The sequence below is a fragment of the Propithecus coquereli genome, unplaced genomic scaffold (genome assembly GCF_000956105.1).
Source record: "Propithecus coquereli isolate 6110/MARCELLA unplaced genomic scaffold, Pcoq_1.0 Scaffold34, whole genome shotgun sequence".
Classification (NCBI taxonomy): Eukaryota; Metazoa; Chordata; class Mammalia; order Primates; family Indriidae; genus Propithecus; species Propithecus coquereli.
The window spans coordinates 2,191,876-2,205,167 of record NW_012149063.1 but is presented as its reverse complement, the minus strand read 5'-3'; the positions used below and the strand labels follow the sequence as shown (position 1 = coordinate 2,205,167).

Genomic DNA, 13,292 nt, shown 5'->3' with positions numbered 1-13,292 from the left:
CAACCAATCTCTTCAAATCTTACCTTTTCTTTCCACTTGAAGATGGAGGTACTGCAGGGATGGCTGGGTTTAGGTCTTTGCTCAAGTTCTGCCAATACTGAGGACAGTTTATAGGAGTTCGCTTCCAAAAGGTCTAGTTTCAAATTGTTCTGTGGATACATCATTTGGCCACGTGAATAAAGTTCTAGAAAATGAGGCACAGCTGGATAGGTAAGGAATATCAGGATAACATTCACGCTGACAGAGGGGTTAGAAAAATACACATTCAGCTCATCTCCAGATAGGCATGGAAAATGCTGTAGAGAAAAAATGGGGGGGACCCTTCAACCAGTCTAGAGGGAAGTTTTAGTTGTCGAGTGTGTCTTATTCAGTATCTTGTAAATGGGGTGAATGGGAAATCTTGACAGATAGATTACTCAGTATTCTGTGGCAATGAATAGCTTTACTTAATTTTCTGCTGAAGGACAAGAAAAGAAATAATAAGTGCTGATTGCAGAAGGTAGACTTTTGGTGGGCTCGGGGGAAGAGGAGTTGGGCCATAGATGGTCAATGTTGTGAACAGAACAGAATTAACATCAGTAGAATAAAAGGAATGTGAGAGTTTTTGTTTTGTTTTGTTTTGTTTGAGTTTTTTGAGGTGGTGGGGTTTTAGGTTACCCAGGAAATTTGTAGTAACTCTCCTGGAAACTGGAAACAATATTCTAGGGTATTTGAGTCTAAAAATAATGAGTGAAGCTAAAGATAAATTCCTAGTCTTTTCTCGTCCCTGATTTGACCTTAAACTAGACACTTTATAATTACTTCTTTGTCAGGCTGATTTCAGAGTAAATTGAATAACAGAATCTAGACATTGGAAGTGTCCTGCTCATCCAACATCCTCCTCACCATTATCCCTCTTTTCTCCACGCCTCCAGCCTGGGATTCCTAACCCTAATTTCCCTGCCAGGGAGTCACAGTCATGGTCAGAAGAGCTCCAACTGATGGGAAAGTCTCTAATCCTTGGACCAATCCACTGCATTGTGGAGCAGGCTTACCTAACATGAAATCAAAAGCTTCCCCACTCTTCAACCATTAGACCCAGTCTTCATCTGACAGTCAGAGAGCAAGTCTAGTTCATCTCGTATGAAGCACTCTTTCCAATATCTGAAGACAATAGCTAATCTAAGTGCCTCCAGTTTCTGCAACAATTTCTTATAACATGCCTTGCCAACATCGATTCAAATATGGCACTTTCATATTTGAAACAGGAAAGAATTTAAATGAAACAGAGTTCCCTTCTCCAAGAAACCTTCCCTGGGTAACACAAACTCTACCAATACCACTAATTTCCCTCTACCTAGATGCAGAGAATGTGTAAGGAAGTTACACGGATCCGTGGCATCCATTCTTTGAAGGTTCTTACTTGCTCCTCAACTAGATCATGAACTTCAGAAGTTCAGGGGTCAGATCCTCTCCTATCTTGCATCCTCCACTTTGTGCATCAGGCTAGTTGTATATCCAGATGATCCTAACACACGCTCTTGGATGGTAATGACAATGACAGAATGCTGTGCCAGTACAATCAAAAAGTAAACTTATAACTCAATGGCATCACAAAATGCTCTTTATGACTCTATCTTGGCAAATATTGTTTGCACTGAATTAGTTAACTAAACATTTTGTGCATGCTATCAGAGAAAATGTCCTACGATCTGTTTATAATTTCATAAAAATTGTAGCCACATGTCATTGCAAGCATGTTAGACCCCTGTTCCGACTGAACAGATTGCAGGCCTTTTTTTTCACAAAAAGTGTTAGGTTTGTGTCTGCAACAGCACCCCCACTAAAGGAAGCTGATACCTAAAAAGTCGGTCAGCTGTACCTGGCTGCATCTGTCTACTTTCACCAAAGAACTATTGAGATTGCCAGTTGGAGTACCTACTTTCAAGAGAGAGTTGAGCTATATGCAAGGTAAAGAAAGCTAGCCCAGATTCCTTTATCCTTCAAAACATTTCTAAAAAAATTTCTCGCTTCCTGAATTCTTCTTAGATTAACTCAAGTCCACTTCCGATCACTCTAATCACAGGAGAAACCCATATCTTGCACACCCAGGTAACACGTATCTGTTCATTTTTATCCCTATATAAAATGCATGAGTCTTTCGCTAACTGCCCTTTTAATGTGGCTTCCCCCAAAGCAACCAACACGTCCATCCATCCCTAAGAGTGTCTGTGTTGCTGCAGGAGTCTGGGCGCTCAGCAAAAAGGCCAAGAGGCCCACCTACCCCCGTCTCCTCTGACCACCTCCCTGCCCCACCCCTGTCCCCAGGAAACCACGCCTGCAAAGTTACTCATTTCCTCACACGCTTTTGCCTCACACCCCAGGCTGCCCTCTCCCTTCTGTATGGTCTCATCTTTCCTTTCTCCTGCTACTCTCCCAGGTCCCTGATGTCAGCTGAGGAGTGAATGGAAAATAGCATCTTAATGAAAGTTACTAATTTTTGAGCTCCTCTGAGCGCTGTGCTAGCATTTCCTAAATAATATTTTATCCTCACAAAAGCCCTAGAGGTAGGTACTGATACCCCCATTTTACAGGTGAACAAACTGAAGTTGTCCCAGGTCCCTATAAACAGAGCTAAATCCAAATACCGGCCTTTCTGAATGCAGACCCCGTGTTTTCACTCACGTTTCTTAACTGGGTTAAAGTGTACATGGTTTCTAGGCCCGTAAAGAATGACTCTATTATGGTGAATACTATTTTAGACACGGTTTTAAACATTTCTAGGAAGACACTAAAGCAAACACTTCTAGGTAGTTAGATTTTTCCAGATCCCTCAAACTTCTCATAAAGGAGCTGACCCTGTAAGCTCTCCCACTAGATTGTTCTATGTCACGAGAAAGGAAAGGCAAAGAAGCCAGATGGGCCAGAAAACATGTGTTCTAAAAATAACCCTTTCATCACTAAATCTAGGAAACTGTGTTCTGCAAATATTTACCTCGTCCATTAACACAGCTGTCTCTTTCTGGCTCTTGGCGTCAGAGAAGGAGGAATTGCTGGAGTATGTATTGAACATTCGTTGCAGGCCTGAAAATGAAGTAATACTCTCAGTTACCTGTCATCCCATCCTAGTGGGACACAGCAGGAGTCTGTCACCCTCAAAGGGAGCCTGAACCTAGCAGTGACACCAGTGGAACTTCCTAAATGGCTGAGGGGGTTTCTGTAAGTAATGGTTACTGAATTTTACTGAATGAATAACGATAAATGAACTGACTGTTCATTTATCTTTATCTTCCTTTAATGAAATTTGAGAAATGCTGGTGCTTAAAGTGTCCTGATAGTTATTTTTCAAGATGAGATTTTAAATTTCTCTTGGTTGAACCATTCCAGCAATGCCTAACGTTTACACAATGTTAGCCTCTTCCTCATAATGGTATTTACATCACTGAACATTTTCTGTCTTGGATTTCCTACCCAGTATTACACTGCAATGAGTTATCGTGATCCACATAAAACAAACTACTGTCTACATATCAGAATCACAAGGGTGGAGTCTTACTTTTTTATCATCTTCATTGCTTTAGAGCTGCTTCACATTCTAAAATGCCTAACTTCTAAGTATAGGATTTACTCTGAATGAAAGTTGACAGTTTCAAAAGTTAGTAAAAACAAACAAACAGACAAACAGAAAACCCCAGATGTCCTGTGCACAGGTTTACAAAGTTTAAAACCAAACAAATTGTCTCTCCAGCCAATTTCAGAAACACAGTAAAATGCAACATTTCAGAAAATAGTAGTATAGTACTTATATAGGTCTTACAAATAGACCAAAATGTCATTTTCTAATTTTTTTGCTCTCTTTTCTTCTTTTTTATTTTTCTTTATTCACACAACTTAGGTTTGATATAGGGTTCTTTAAATGAAATGATCCCTGCCCAAGTCAGCAAAAGCAGATTAATCCTAACTCTAAATGAAACCTCTGAGTACAATAATTACACACCTTCCTTGTCTCTTGAGGCCTTTTCAATATCTTTTTGCAGTCTCAACAATTTTGGTTTTATGAAAGACTTTCGTCTGTCTTTATCCATTGCGTTGTTAGGGTCTTCCTCCTTTAGGAAAAAAAAAAAGGATGTTTAACAACTTACGGGGACAAAAGTAAGAGTTGCTACTCTCAGTGACACTGAGAGTTTCACTGACTGCATTTAATTTTGACTTTACAAAAGAAAAAAAGTAAAAATATAAAAGCAGGATAATCTTTGATTTTACACATATTGTTCCACCTGTTCTAGACCTGACTAATAAGGAAACATCCTTGTAAGCACGTGGCTGAGCACTTTCTTTAATAGGCAAATTATTCTTTGAGGATGAACCTTACTATAGTCATTTCAGTTTCTTAATTAATCCATTTGCTGTATACTTATTGCTCCTTATTAACCTTTATTCCAGTTAGAATCCTTTAATGGCTCAAATGTTAAAAGATGTATGTGTTTTGGGCCACAACTGCCTCTGGAGTGGAAGGAAATTTCATCGAGTTCTGTGTTGGCTCAGTCTTGGCAACATGTGAGCTGAAACACATATGCTCTGCCCAGAACGGGTTTATGATTTAGTTAGGCCTTGAAGCATGACGTAAAGGAAACCAGCAATACAAGGCCACACACAGTCACGAATGGTACAGTCACCAAGGACAGGGGTGGTGAAAAGCTTCAGAGAGAAGCTTTCAGGCAAGAAGATGTGACTGTTCGCATGGAAGGAGGGCAAAGGGCACCCAGGCAGGAGAAATGGCACAAGCGGAGGGCAGAGCTGGGACTGTGTGAGATGTACCAGGAATGATGAATAGACCAGTTGCTTTAGCAAAAATAGTGAAAGAAATAGTTGTCTTGGTAGTTTAGACTAGATTTTAGGGCTGAAGTAGGAATTTTAGCATGTAGGTCATGAGGAGCTATGAATAATATCTGAGCTTTCACATGCATGTATTTCAAGGGTTGAATGAAAAAGAAATTAGGATGGTGGGGGTGGGGTTGGGGTGGGAGGTGGGTAAACACGTGTGTGGCAGAGGGACAAGCAACCTGTGGAGAAAGAGTGGAAACTAATGACTCAAAGTGGAAGAGGAGGAGGCAGGTTTCTCTGATAAGGAAGGAGAAAAACCAGGATCCTGAATATGGGTGGAGAGATTAGCTTCACATAGATCTTCACGAAAAGGGAGAAGCAGGGGGATTTAGAGCAAATATAAAAATTTAATAGATAAAAAATATTTTATTTACATATTGTGCATTGTACATTATAAAGCTTTCTTTATTCTTTATTACATGCAATTCTTACAACAACTCAAGGAAGTTGGTTTTATTTTCTCCATTTTACCTGTGACGCAGCAATGTAGAAGAAGGCCCAAGCTTGCGTTTCCTCCTGAAACCCAACTACTTTGACGCCAAATTCTCTGCCACTCCTTCACATGTTTGCCCACAGCTGAGGCCCAAGCCAATGTCACAGTGTCAGGGGAGCTCTGATTAAGCTGCAAAGATGCCTAACTCCAACCCTAAGTCCTTCCTTGTTGGAGAAATGCAAATCATAACACAGCGCCCACACCAGTCCAAGACTTTACTTGGTTTGTTTGGGGACACTTATTGTTTAAACATGTATTTCCAGGGACAGATTGCTCCTGGATCAACTTGAGGATTGGGTGTATTACCATCTCTTCCAAAGACTTGTTAAGAAGGTCAATCCTGGAGGAGCATATAAAAGTACATATACGACCTGGCATGTATCGTAACCTTACAAATATTTTCACCCTGGTCACTAGCCCTCCAATTTTTGCATTCAGATTGTTCTGTCTTACCCTGGTCCATGGAAGTTTCATAGCACTGAATAAAAGCCAGTCTATACTTATTGCCAATGACTATAAAGTCAGACATTGGGGTGCTCTGCTTTAAAGATGTCAAGAAAACCCTATGCACTCATTTTGAGACACACTCCTTTCTCTTAGACAACGGATATGTGGTTGTGAATTCTAGCACCCTGAAGTTTCACAGAAACCCAAAATTCCCACCAGCATGTCAATTAAAGATAAATCATTGTGGCTACCTCCTTACATTTCAGTAGAACCAGAGTCAAATTTGCAAGCAGAATGACCCTTATTTTAACTGACAGGCAATTCAATATGAGCATTTTTATCATCCTTTGTAAGAAATTAGTGGATTTATTTTATTGTACATTTTTCCATCTCAGGTCTCACCTATGCTATTTTGAAGAAAAAGAAAAGAAAAGTACTTTTCCATGTAATCAAATCTTCCTTTGCACTCCCATCTCTACCTTTGTTTCTGCTTTGAACAGACATTGTTATTTCTAACATAGTTTGCCTATGCCAGGGTGGGAAAAAAAGACTCAAAGCAATTGCTGGCCATTTGCTGCTGTTTGGCGGGTGGGGAAGGGGGAGAGCTGGTCAGGACTTACTGCTGTGCCTGTCTCTTGTTCCCTGTGCAGGGTCCAGGGATGTCAGCTTAGGCTGTACTTTCGATCCTCTAGGAAGAAAATGACCAGAGGATTGAGACCCCCAATCTGGAGCTTGAAAGTCTGAATAAAATATAGCAGAGGGCCCAGGGAAAAGCTAGCAGGAATTCTTTCTGCAGGTTTTGGTAATTAATGACCAGCTCCTAGAACACTGCAATTAAGAATATCAAGAGGGGAGCAGAGGCCGAAATCTTTGAGGACATGACCCGAGAGGACAAAGAATTTCCCCAACACAGCCAAGAGGCGAGATGCCTGGGCTCTGACCAGGCACACTGATCAGTTTTCATTCCATAGTAGAATGACCCAAATGCCCTCAAAATCAGCCTCAGGAAATTCGGTCCAAGTGTTTCAAGGTAAGGGGCCATGAAAAGTACTGACAATGAGTCCCACCTGCTGGGACTTGTGCCTTCGGGCAATCCCTGCCCCCCACCTTGAGTATGGGCTGCACTTATTGACTGGCTTCTAACAAATAGAATACATAAAATGTCCCTTCTGAGATTAGTTTACAAAAGACTATTATTCCTTCTTGGGCCCTCTGGCTCTATCTCTCTGGGATCACTCATTCTGAGGGAAGCAGCCCACCAGGCTGTTAGACGTGGAGAAACCCATGTGGCAAGAAAATGATATCCCCAACCAACAGCCATTGAGGATGGGAGGCTCCCAACAGCCCGGTGAGTTAGCTTGCAAATGGCCCTTCTGCAGGAAGAGCCTCGAGATGTCTGCAGCCCTGGCTGACACCTTGATTGCAGCCTTGGGAGGGACGCAGAGGCACCCAGCTAAGCCAGGGGTGGGTTCCTGACCCACATAAACTATGAGACAAGAAATGTTTGTTTTAAGCCATTAAGTTTGGGGGTAATTTGTTACACAGCATAACTTATTACACAGCAACGAGTACAGAAAACCACTACAGGCGCCATGTGTTATACAGTGATTATATATAGATCACGAAACATGATCTATTTATAATCTATATATAGACCATGTAGTAATCACCACTTTTATAGAAGACTGAATATGAAGATTCTGTATAAAACTATGCTTGACTTTCTTCCCTTCCAGAGAATACCAAAGACATGTTTCCATTGCCCAGTTTGTAAACCACATGCTCTGTCTTTTTATTTATATGGACTATGAAAAAAATCAACATTTTCATTTACAAAACAAGATGTTTCCTTTACAGTTGCTTCCAATTTTTTCTGAACGAGTCCCTCAGGACACGGCTAAGCTTCCCCATTCATGGAACTTCCTTCCATTCCATACTTACGAAGTAATCGGTCAGTAGGAACTCAGATTTGTTTTCTGTAGATAAAGTTGCAGTCTCTTCCATCAGAGCCTGGATATCTTTCTCAATGTCAATCTTGCTGATGGCACAGTGAATCTGTGTGTGGCACTGCAGTGCCAAGGAAAGCAGAATGAGGTTGCTGAAGAAAGGTTTCCCGCCAATTCTTACCATGCATACCAGAAGTGGAGAGATCTTCATTACTCACTGTGGTCAGGGTTTGGCCAAAAAGAGAAATATGTTGGCTGTACTGGTTTAAGTTATTGCATAAGAGCTGAATTCTTTCCTTCTCCAGCTCCAGGATGCTCTGAAAGGGATGGAAAATGAGGTAAGACGAGACGGTTGTTATGCAAAACCTAAGTCGCCCATCAACACTGGTGCACCTGGAGACAGACCCAGCAGACTGTCCTGATTTCGCCTCTTGACTGTGTCCCATCGAAGCCACAGCGGAGGGAGGTTTCCAGGAGAGGAGTGTGACTTGGTGTCTATCCTACTATCCTCCTTTAAGATTGATTTAATTCACATACCTTCCCCAGGCTCTTTTGCCCCAAAAGGCATCTAGCAGATGCTGTGGATTCCCTGAAGTTCACCAAGAAGGGGGAGAAAAGAAAGCACTTGAGAAGCATCTGTGAGCTCTAGAGAAGGAGAGTGAAGCCCAGTAAACGCCAGAAGCAGATCTTGGAAAGAAGACACCAAATATTTTTAGAATTTATGGTGCATACAAGGCATTCTGCCAGTCTCTGTGGGGGAGAAGATGATGAGATACAAATTCTCTGTTCAAAGAGACTATTTGACAAGAGTAGAATCCCAAAGTCTGATCAATTCATAATCTTGACCTAAAATTAGGCCTGGGAGTCAGAGTCCATGGTCTGAAGGTGGGAAGACAGCCTCCTTATTTTGTGTGGGATGACAAGAGTTCTACTGTTAGGCTCATGACCTTTAGCTAGGCAGGACAAATAAGAAAATGAGTGCCAATCACATTTTCCTTATTAGCTATTAAGAGCTTAGAAAAAGTTACTGGACTCTTCCCACTTGGGTTGCCGACTGGTGGTTTTCAGGGAGGGCAGGGAAGTTTGGCAGCTAGGTGTTATAGAAGGTGGGGTAGGCAGGGGGGATCCCTAGGCCATGTAGGGGCAGCACGAGGCTGCTGGGTACGTGCCCAGAGGACTTTGGGCTTTGACAGAGGTGGCAGGTGTCCAAGGCAAAATTCTCCCCTTTCTGTATTTGCAAGGACAAGGCCTGGGCATTCATCCTTTTATTCGGAGAAGACCAGGCTGGTTACTCTTGTACCCACCATCCCACAAAGAAAAAAGCACTCGGCAGGAGTCTTTCAGGAAGAGGGCTTTGGGCAAATTGGGGGTAATGCTACCACAGGGAGGAAGAAAGATGGGTATGTCCCGAGCCCTTGGTAGGGTGGGGGAGGGGAGTGGTGAGTCACAAAGATCAGTGGGTCCTCCCAGCCTGCCTCTGTGGGCTTGCCTGCAGGGGCCCACAGCCCAGTTCCAGTGTGGTATTCCTTGACATCCTTGTGTTGTTATTTCATCTATGGTATATAGTGGTTAAAATCTGCTTTATTTATATTTTTAAATTATGGTAAAAATTTACATAACATAAAATGTGCCATTTAAACCATTTTAAGTATATATTTCAGTGTCATTAAGTACATTAATATTATTGCGCAACCATCACCATAATCCATCTCCAGAACTTTTTTTATCTTGTAAAACTGAAACTCTGTACCCGTGAAACAATAACTGCTCATTCCCTTCTCCCCACCAGCCCCTGGCAACTACCATTCTACTTTCTGTCTCTACATATTTAACTCCTCTAGGTGCCTCATATAAGAAGACCCATGTGATATATGTCTTTTTGTGTCTGGCTGTTTCACTTAGCACAGTGTCTTCAAGGTTCATCCATGTTGTAGCACGTGCCAGAATTTCCTTTCTTTTTAGGGTAAATAATATTCCGTTGTATGTATGTGCCATATTTCGTTCATTGGTGTACAGTCATTTCAACATTGCTTTTAAATGAAGGGAGTAAAAAGCTCAGGCAGTAGCTATGAACATCTATGTCCATCGCATGCAAATTTAGATTTTGTGCCAAGTGTCCTGATATTTGGATCTGCAGCCTGGAGCTGTGCCCCCATGGCCACCTTCTTAGCTGCATCAGAAGCTGTACAATTTTTTAAGTCAATGGAAACTAAATGCCTTTATTTCTGCTGGCCATCTCCTGAGTCTTTCAACAAAATCATAGGCACCAGGTATTTGAATGTGGCCATACGCCCTTCTGTCTCCCAGAGACAGGATTAAAGACAAGCATAGGCTATCAGACGTGTTGCTTCTTCAAAGGGCAGAATGGATATGCCTCGTGACAAATATGTAAAACAAATTCTGTTAGGTCGTTTGGATCTCATATGGAAATCTTCAAAAAGAAAAAGTCCTTAGAAAAAGATACAGAAATCAGCTCTTCTGGTTTAGTCTATGAGCAAAGGACAGAGGAGAAATAAAAGCCAGGTTTTAGAACACATTGTGTCCTCAGTGGCAGCTGTTTCTTTACTTTAACAAGTGCTGAACCACTAGCACCAATCTGAGACTAGAATAACCAGTGTCCCTTGGAGATGGTAATGTTTAACAGATCTTAATTACATTGCAGGGAAATCATTAAAATGATCTATGCTTGCTCAAGAAAAGGGGGAGAAATAAATTCCACTGTGCAAAGGGGAAATTCATATCCCATGTAATGAATGGTTGCTTTCTATTATCTTGTTCTTTTTGCAGGAAATAGGCAGTAGAGAAGGAAGGTCCTCTGGAGGACTCACAGTGTCCTCTTGTGCTTTCACAACAGCATGTATGAAGAAAGTGTCGTCAGAAGGTTATCAAGAAACAGAAACTTTAGAACCCGTCTGGGGCCCAGGCATCGTGATGATTCTTGCTCTCCCTTCACTCTCTTCCGTGCCCATTGTCCTGGACTTCCTGTTTGTGCTCCAGGAGAAGCTTAGAATGACTTCATTTTCATTTAAACTCCTGTCATAAAACTGGTAAAAGAAATATGCTCTTTCTACAGCAGGGACTCTGAAACTTTAGAATGCCTGGAGATCACCTGAACCCCTTCTCGTTAATATAATCATTCAGAGGTGCTGATACGTCAGGTCTAGGGAGGTGCTCAGGAATCTGAATTTTAACAAGCACCCCAGGTGCTTTGAGACATCATCCTGGGGCCACAGAGAGCCACAAGAAAACACATTTTAAAAATTATTTATAACTCTTGCACCCAGAGATGACCACTGTCAACATTTCAATGCATTTCAGTATGAGTGTATATATGATTTTATCTTCTAGTTACTATCAAATTATTCAAATTTGCTATCCTGGTTTTTTCACTTAACCTTAAACATGAACAGTTCCCATGCCTTAAGTCTCTGAAAACACCATTGTAATCTTTTCAAAGCATTCCACTTTGTAGGTGTGTATTGATTCACTTAGTCATCCCTTTACTGTTGGTCGTTTGGGTTGTTTCGTCCCTTATAAAGTGTTTTGAACAGAAATCTGTATCTTGTTTTTCAGCTACTTCCTCAAGGTAGACTTAGGGAAAGGAAATTATCTTTTTCAACAGGGGTTCTAGGAGAGACTTCAATCCTGATGTCCTAAGGCATCCATCGCGTGTAATGAGTCATCGTTTGTCTACCTCTAGAGTGGTTCTAGCCAAGTACCATCCTTGGGAGAACTGAGAAAACAGTCACTCAGATTGTTTTCTGTGCTCTGTGGTTTAGATTAGGAACACTGCTTGAGAGAGGGAACACTTTAAAGGCTCTTGACACATATTGCAAATGGCTTTCTAAAATAATTCCTTGAGTAAGTACCATCAGTACCAAGCATTTGATTCTTTGTAATTCTTGGTAGTGTGGCTATTATTTAAAAAAAATATAGTGTAGATTATTTCTGTCATCTGAACTGTTTCTTCTTGGAAGGTAGGATGTGACTAGAACATAGTATGACTGTGAAGTAATAAGACTAATTTTGACACGTGGTTTGTGGAATTGGTTTCATTATGTAATGAGACTTTATACTATTTCTCACAGTATCTAGTACACTGCCTAGAACATAGTTCAATGAGCATTCTCTGAAAGAATTATAAATCCAACCTGTAGAGTAAGAAAGAGTAAGGGGACACTTCATAGGACCCCAAAATAAATTCTTATATTCAATTTTTACAAAAGAACGTGAGAGAATGGGTGTGGGGGGAATGAAACTGAGAGACCCTAATTATTCCATTGCCATCTCTCACACTTTTAATAAAATTCCCCTTTGAGTCAATTCAGCCTGCTTTTGTTATATGTCTTCATGAATCTAACATTTTACTCTTGCGTTTGAACATACACAAGGTATAGAATGCATAGAGAACCTGGGAGTCAGTGACCTGCTGGTGTAGACGTAAGGGCATCATTATTGGGGGTGAGGGTGAAGCAAAGGTGGCTTGACAGAGAGCGTCTTGACCTGGGTCTATGCGCTTGGGCTGGCACTCCAGAGGCAGAAGAGAATTCAGAGGAAGGTGGGGTAAGAGGAGCTGTGCCTGGATACAAGAGGGGTGAGAGGAAATACTCTTCCGCAAGGAGATCATGACTTTGAGTAGATATTCCATCTGACTTGGATGCTAATAATTCAAAAACAAACAACCTAAGTCTTAAATATTTTAAAGCTGAAGTTGAAAGGAGGTCTTTTGAAATGTAAATGAATGCATATCTTATTGCCATCAGGAAGACTTTGTAAGGAAAGAAGATAAATTTCAGTATGTTTCACTATAAAAGTTGGGCCTGCTGAAGGGGGTGGGAGGGGTGGGAGAAGGAAGGTGTGGAAGGACCTTAGCAGGAGAAAAGGAAACTGAGATGAGGGCAGGAGAGACCTGGTAAGAGCATCTGGTAATGAGGGTAGCACTGCGATACCTAACACGTATTGCAGGCCAGCTGCTCGCCAACTATACCAGGTAGGACCCATCATCTCCCATCACTGTGACATAAGTGAGGAGGATGGGGACAATGAGATGAAATATTTTCTCATAGCCCTTGAAGGGTGCCTGGAAGATGGAGTGAAAGCAGAAATGTCTTTCCCGTCTCCTAAGAGGGAAGCCAGCTTTGGTAGAAAGGCAACAGCTTCATGGGAAATTCTAGGAGGTGAGGCAAGATCAGAGCCCAGGTGGGAGAGCCAGACTTCAAATGAACAAAGCTGGAATTCAAATCCCTGGCCTTTTCTTTTCACCTTCATCTAAAACCTGTTCAACGTAAGGTAGGGGAGTGCCAGGAGCTGATGTTTAAAGGTGTTTAAAGAGTCTCTTCTCATTTCTTCCTCTCTTTGACCCAAGTTTTGATCTCTCCTTTTATTTCCCCTTTCTTCTCTAACTCTACATCTACCCTACCTTGAAAGCGGTTGAACCGCGAGAGATTTAAACACAGCCCTTCAATGTCGGTTGGCTATATAGTCCTCCCTCTCCTAGTTCTTCAAGGGGCAGGAGCACCGTGCAGGGGCCCAGGCTGAATCCT

General features: G+C 41.7%; 1 protein-coding gene across 1 annotated transcript in view; it reads right to left on the bottom strand.

The window, feature by feature from the left end:
• The window catches only part of NOSTRIN (nitric oxide synthase trafficking), a 72,998-nt gene that overhangs the window by 4,739 nt on the left and 54,967 nt on the right, over positions 1 to 13,292 (bottom strand). The window contains exons 9-13 of the mRNA XM_012650789.1: positions 7,968 to 8,066; positions 7,745 to 7,870; positions 3,977 to 4,085; positions 2,975 to 3,063; positions 24 to 149 (exon numbers count right to left, since the gene is read on the bottom strand). Of these exons, the coding sequence (XP_012506243.1) occupies positions 24 to 149; positions 2,975 to 3,063; positions 3,977 to 4,085; positions 7,745 to 7,870; positions 7,968 to 8,066 (549 nt within the window). The remainder of the gene's footprint in view (positions 1 to 23; positions 150 to 2,974; positions 3,064 to 3,976; positions 4,086 to 7,744; positions 7,871 to 7,967; positions 8,067 to 13,292) is intronic.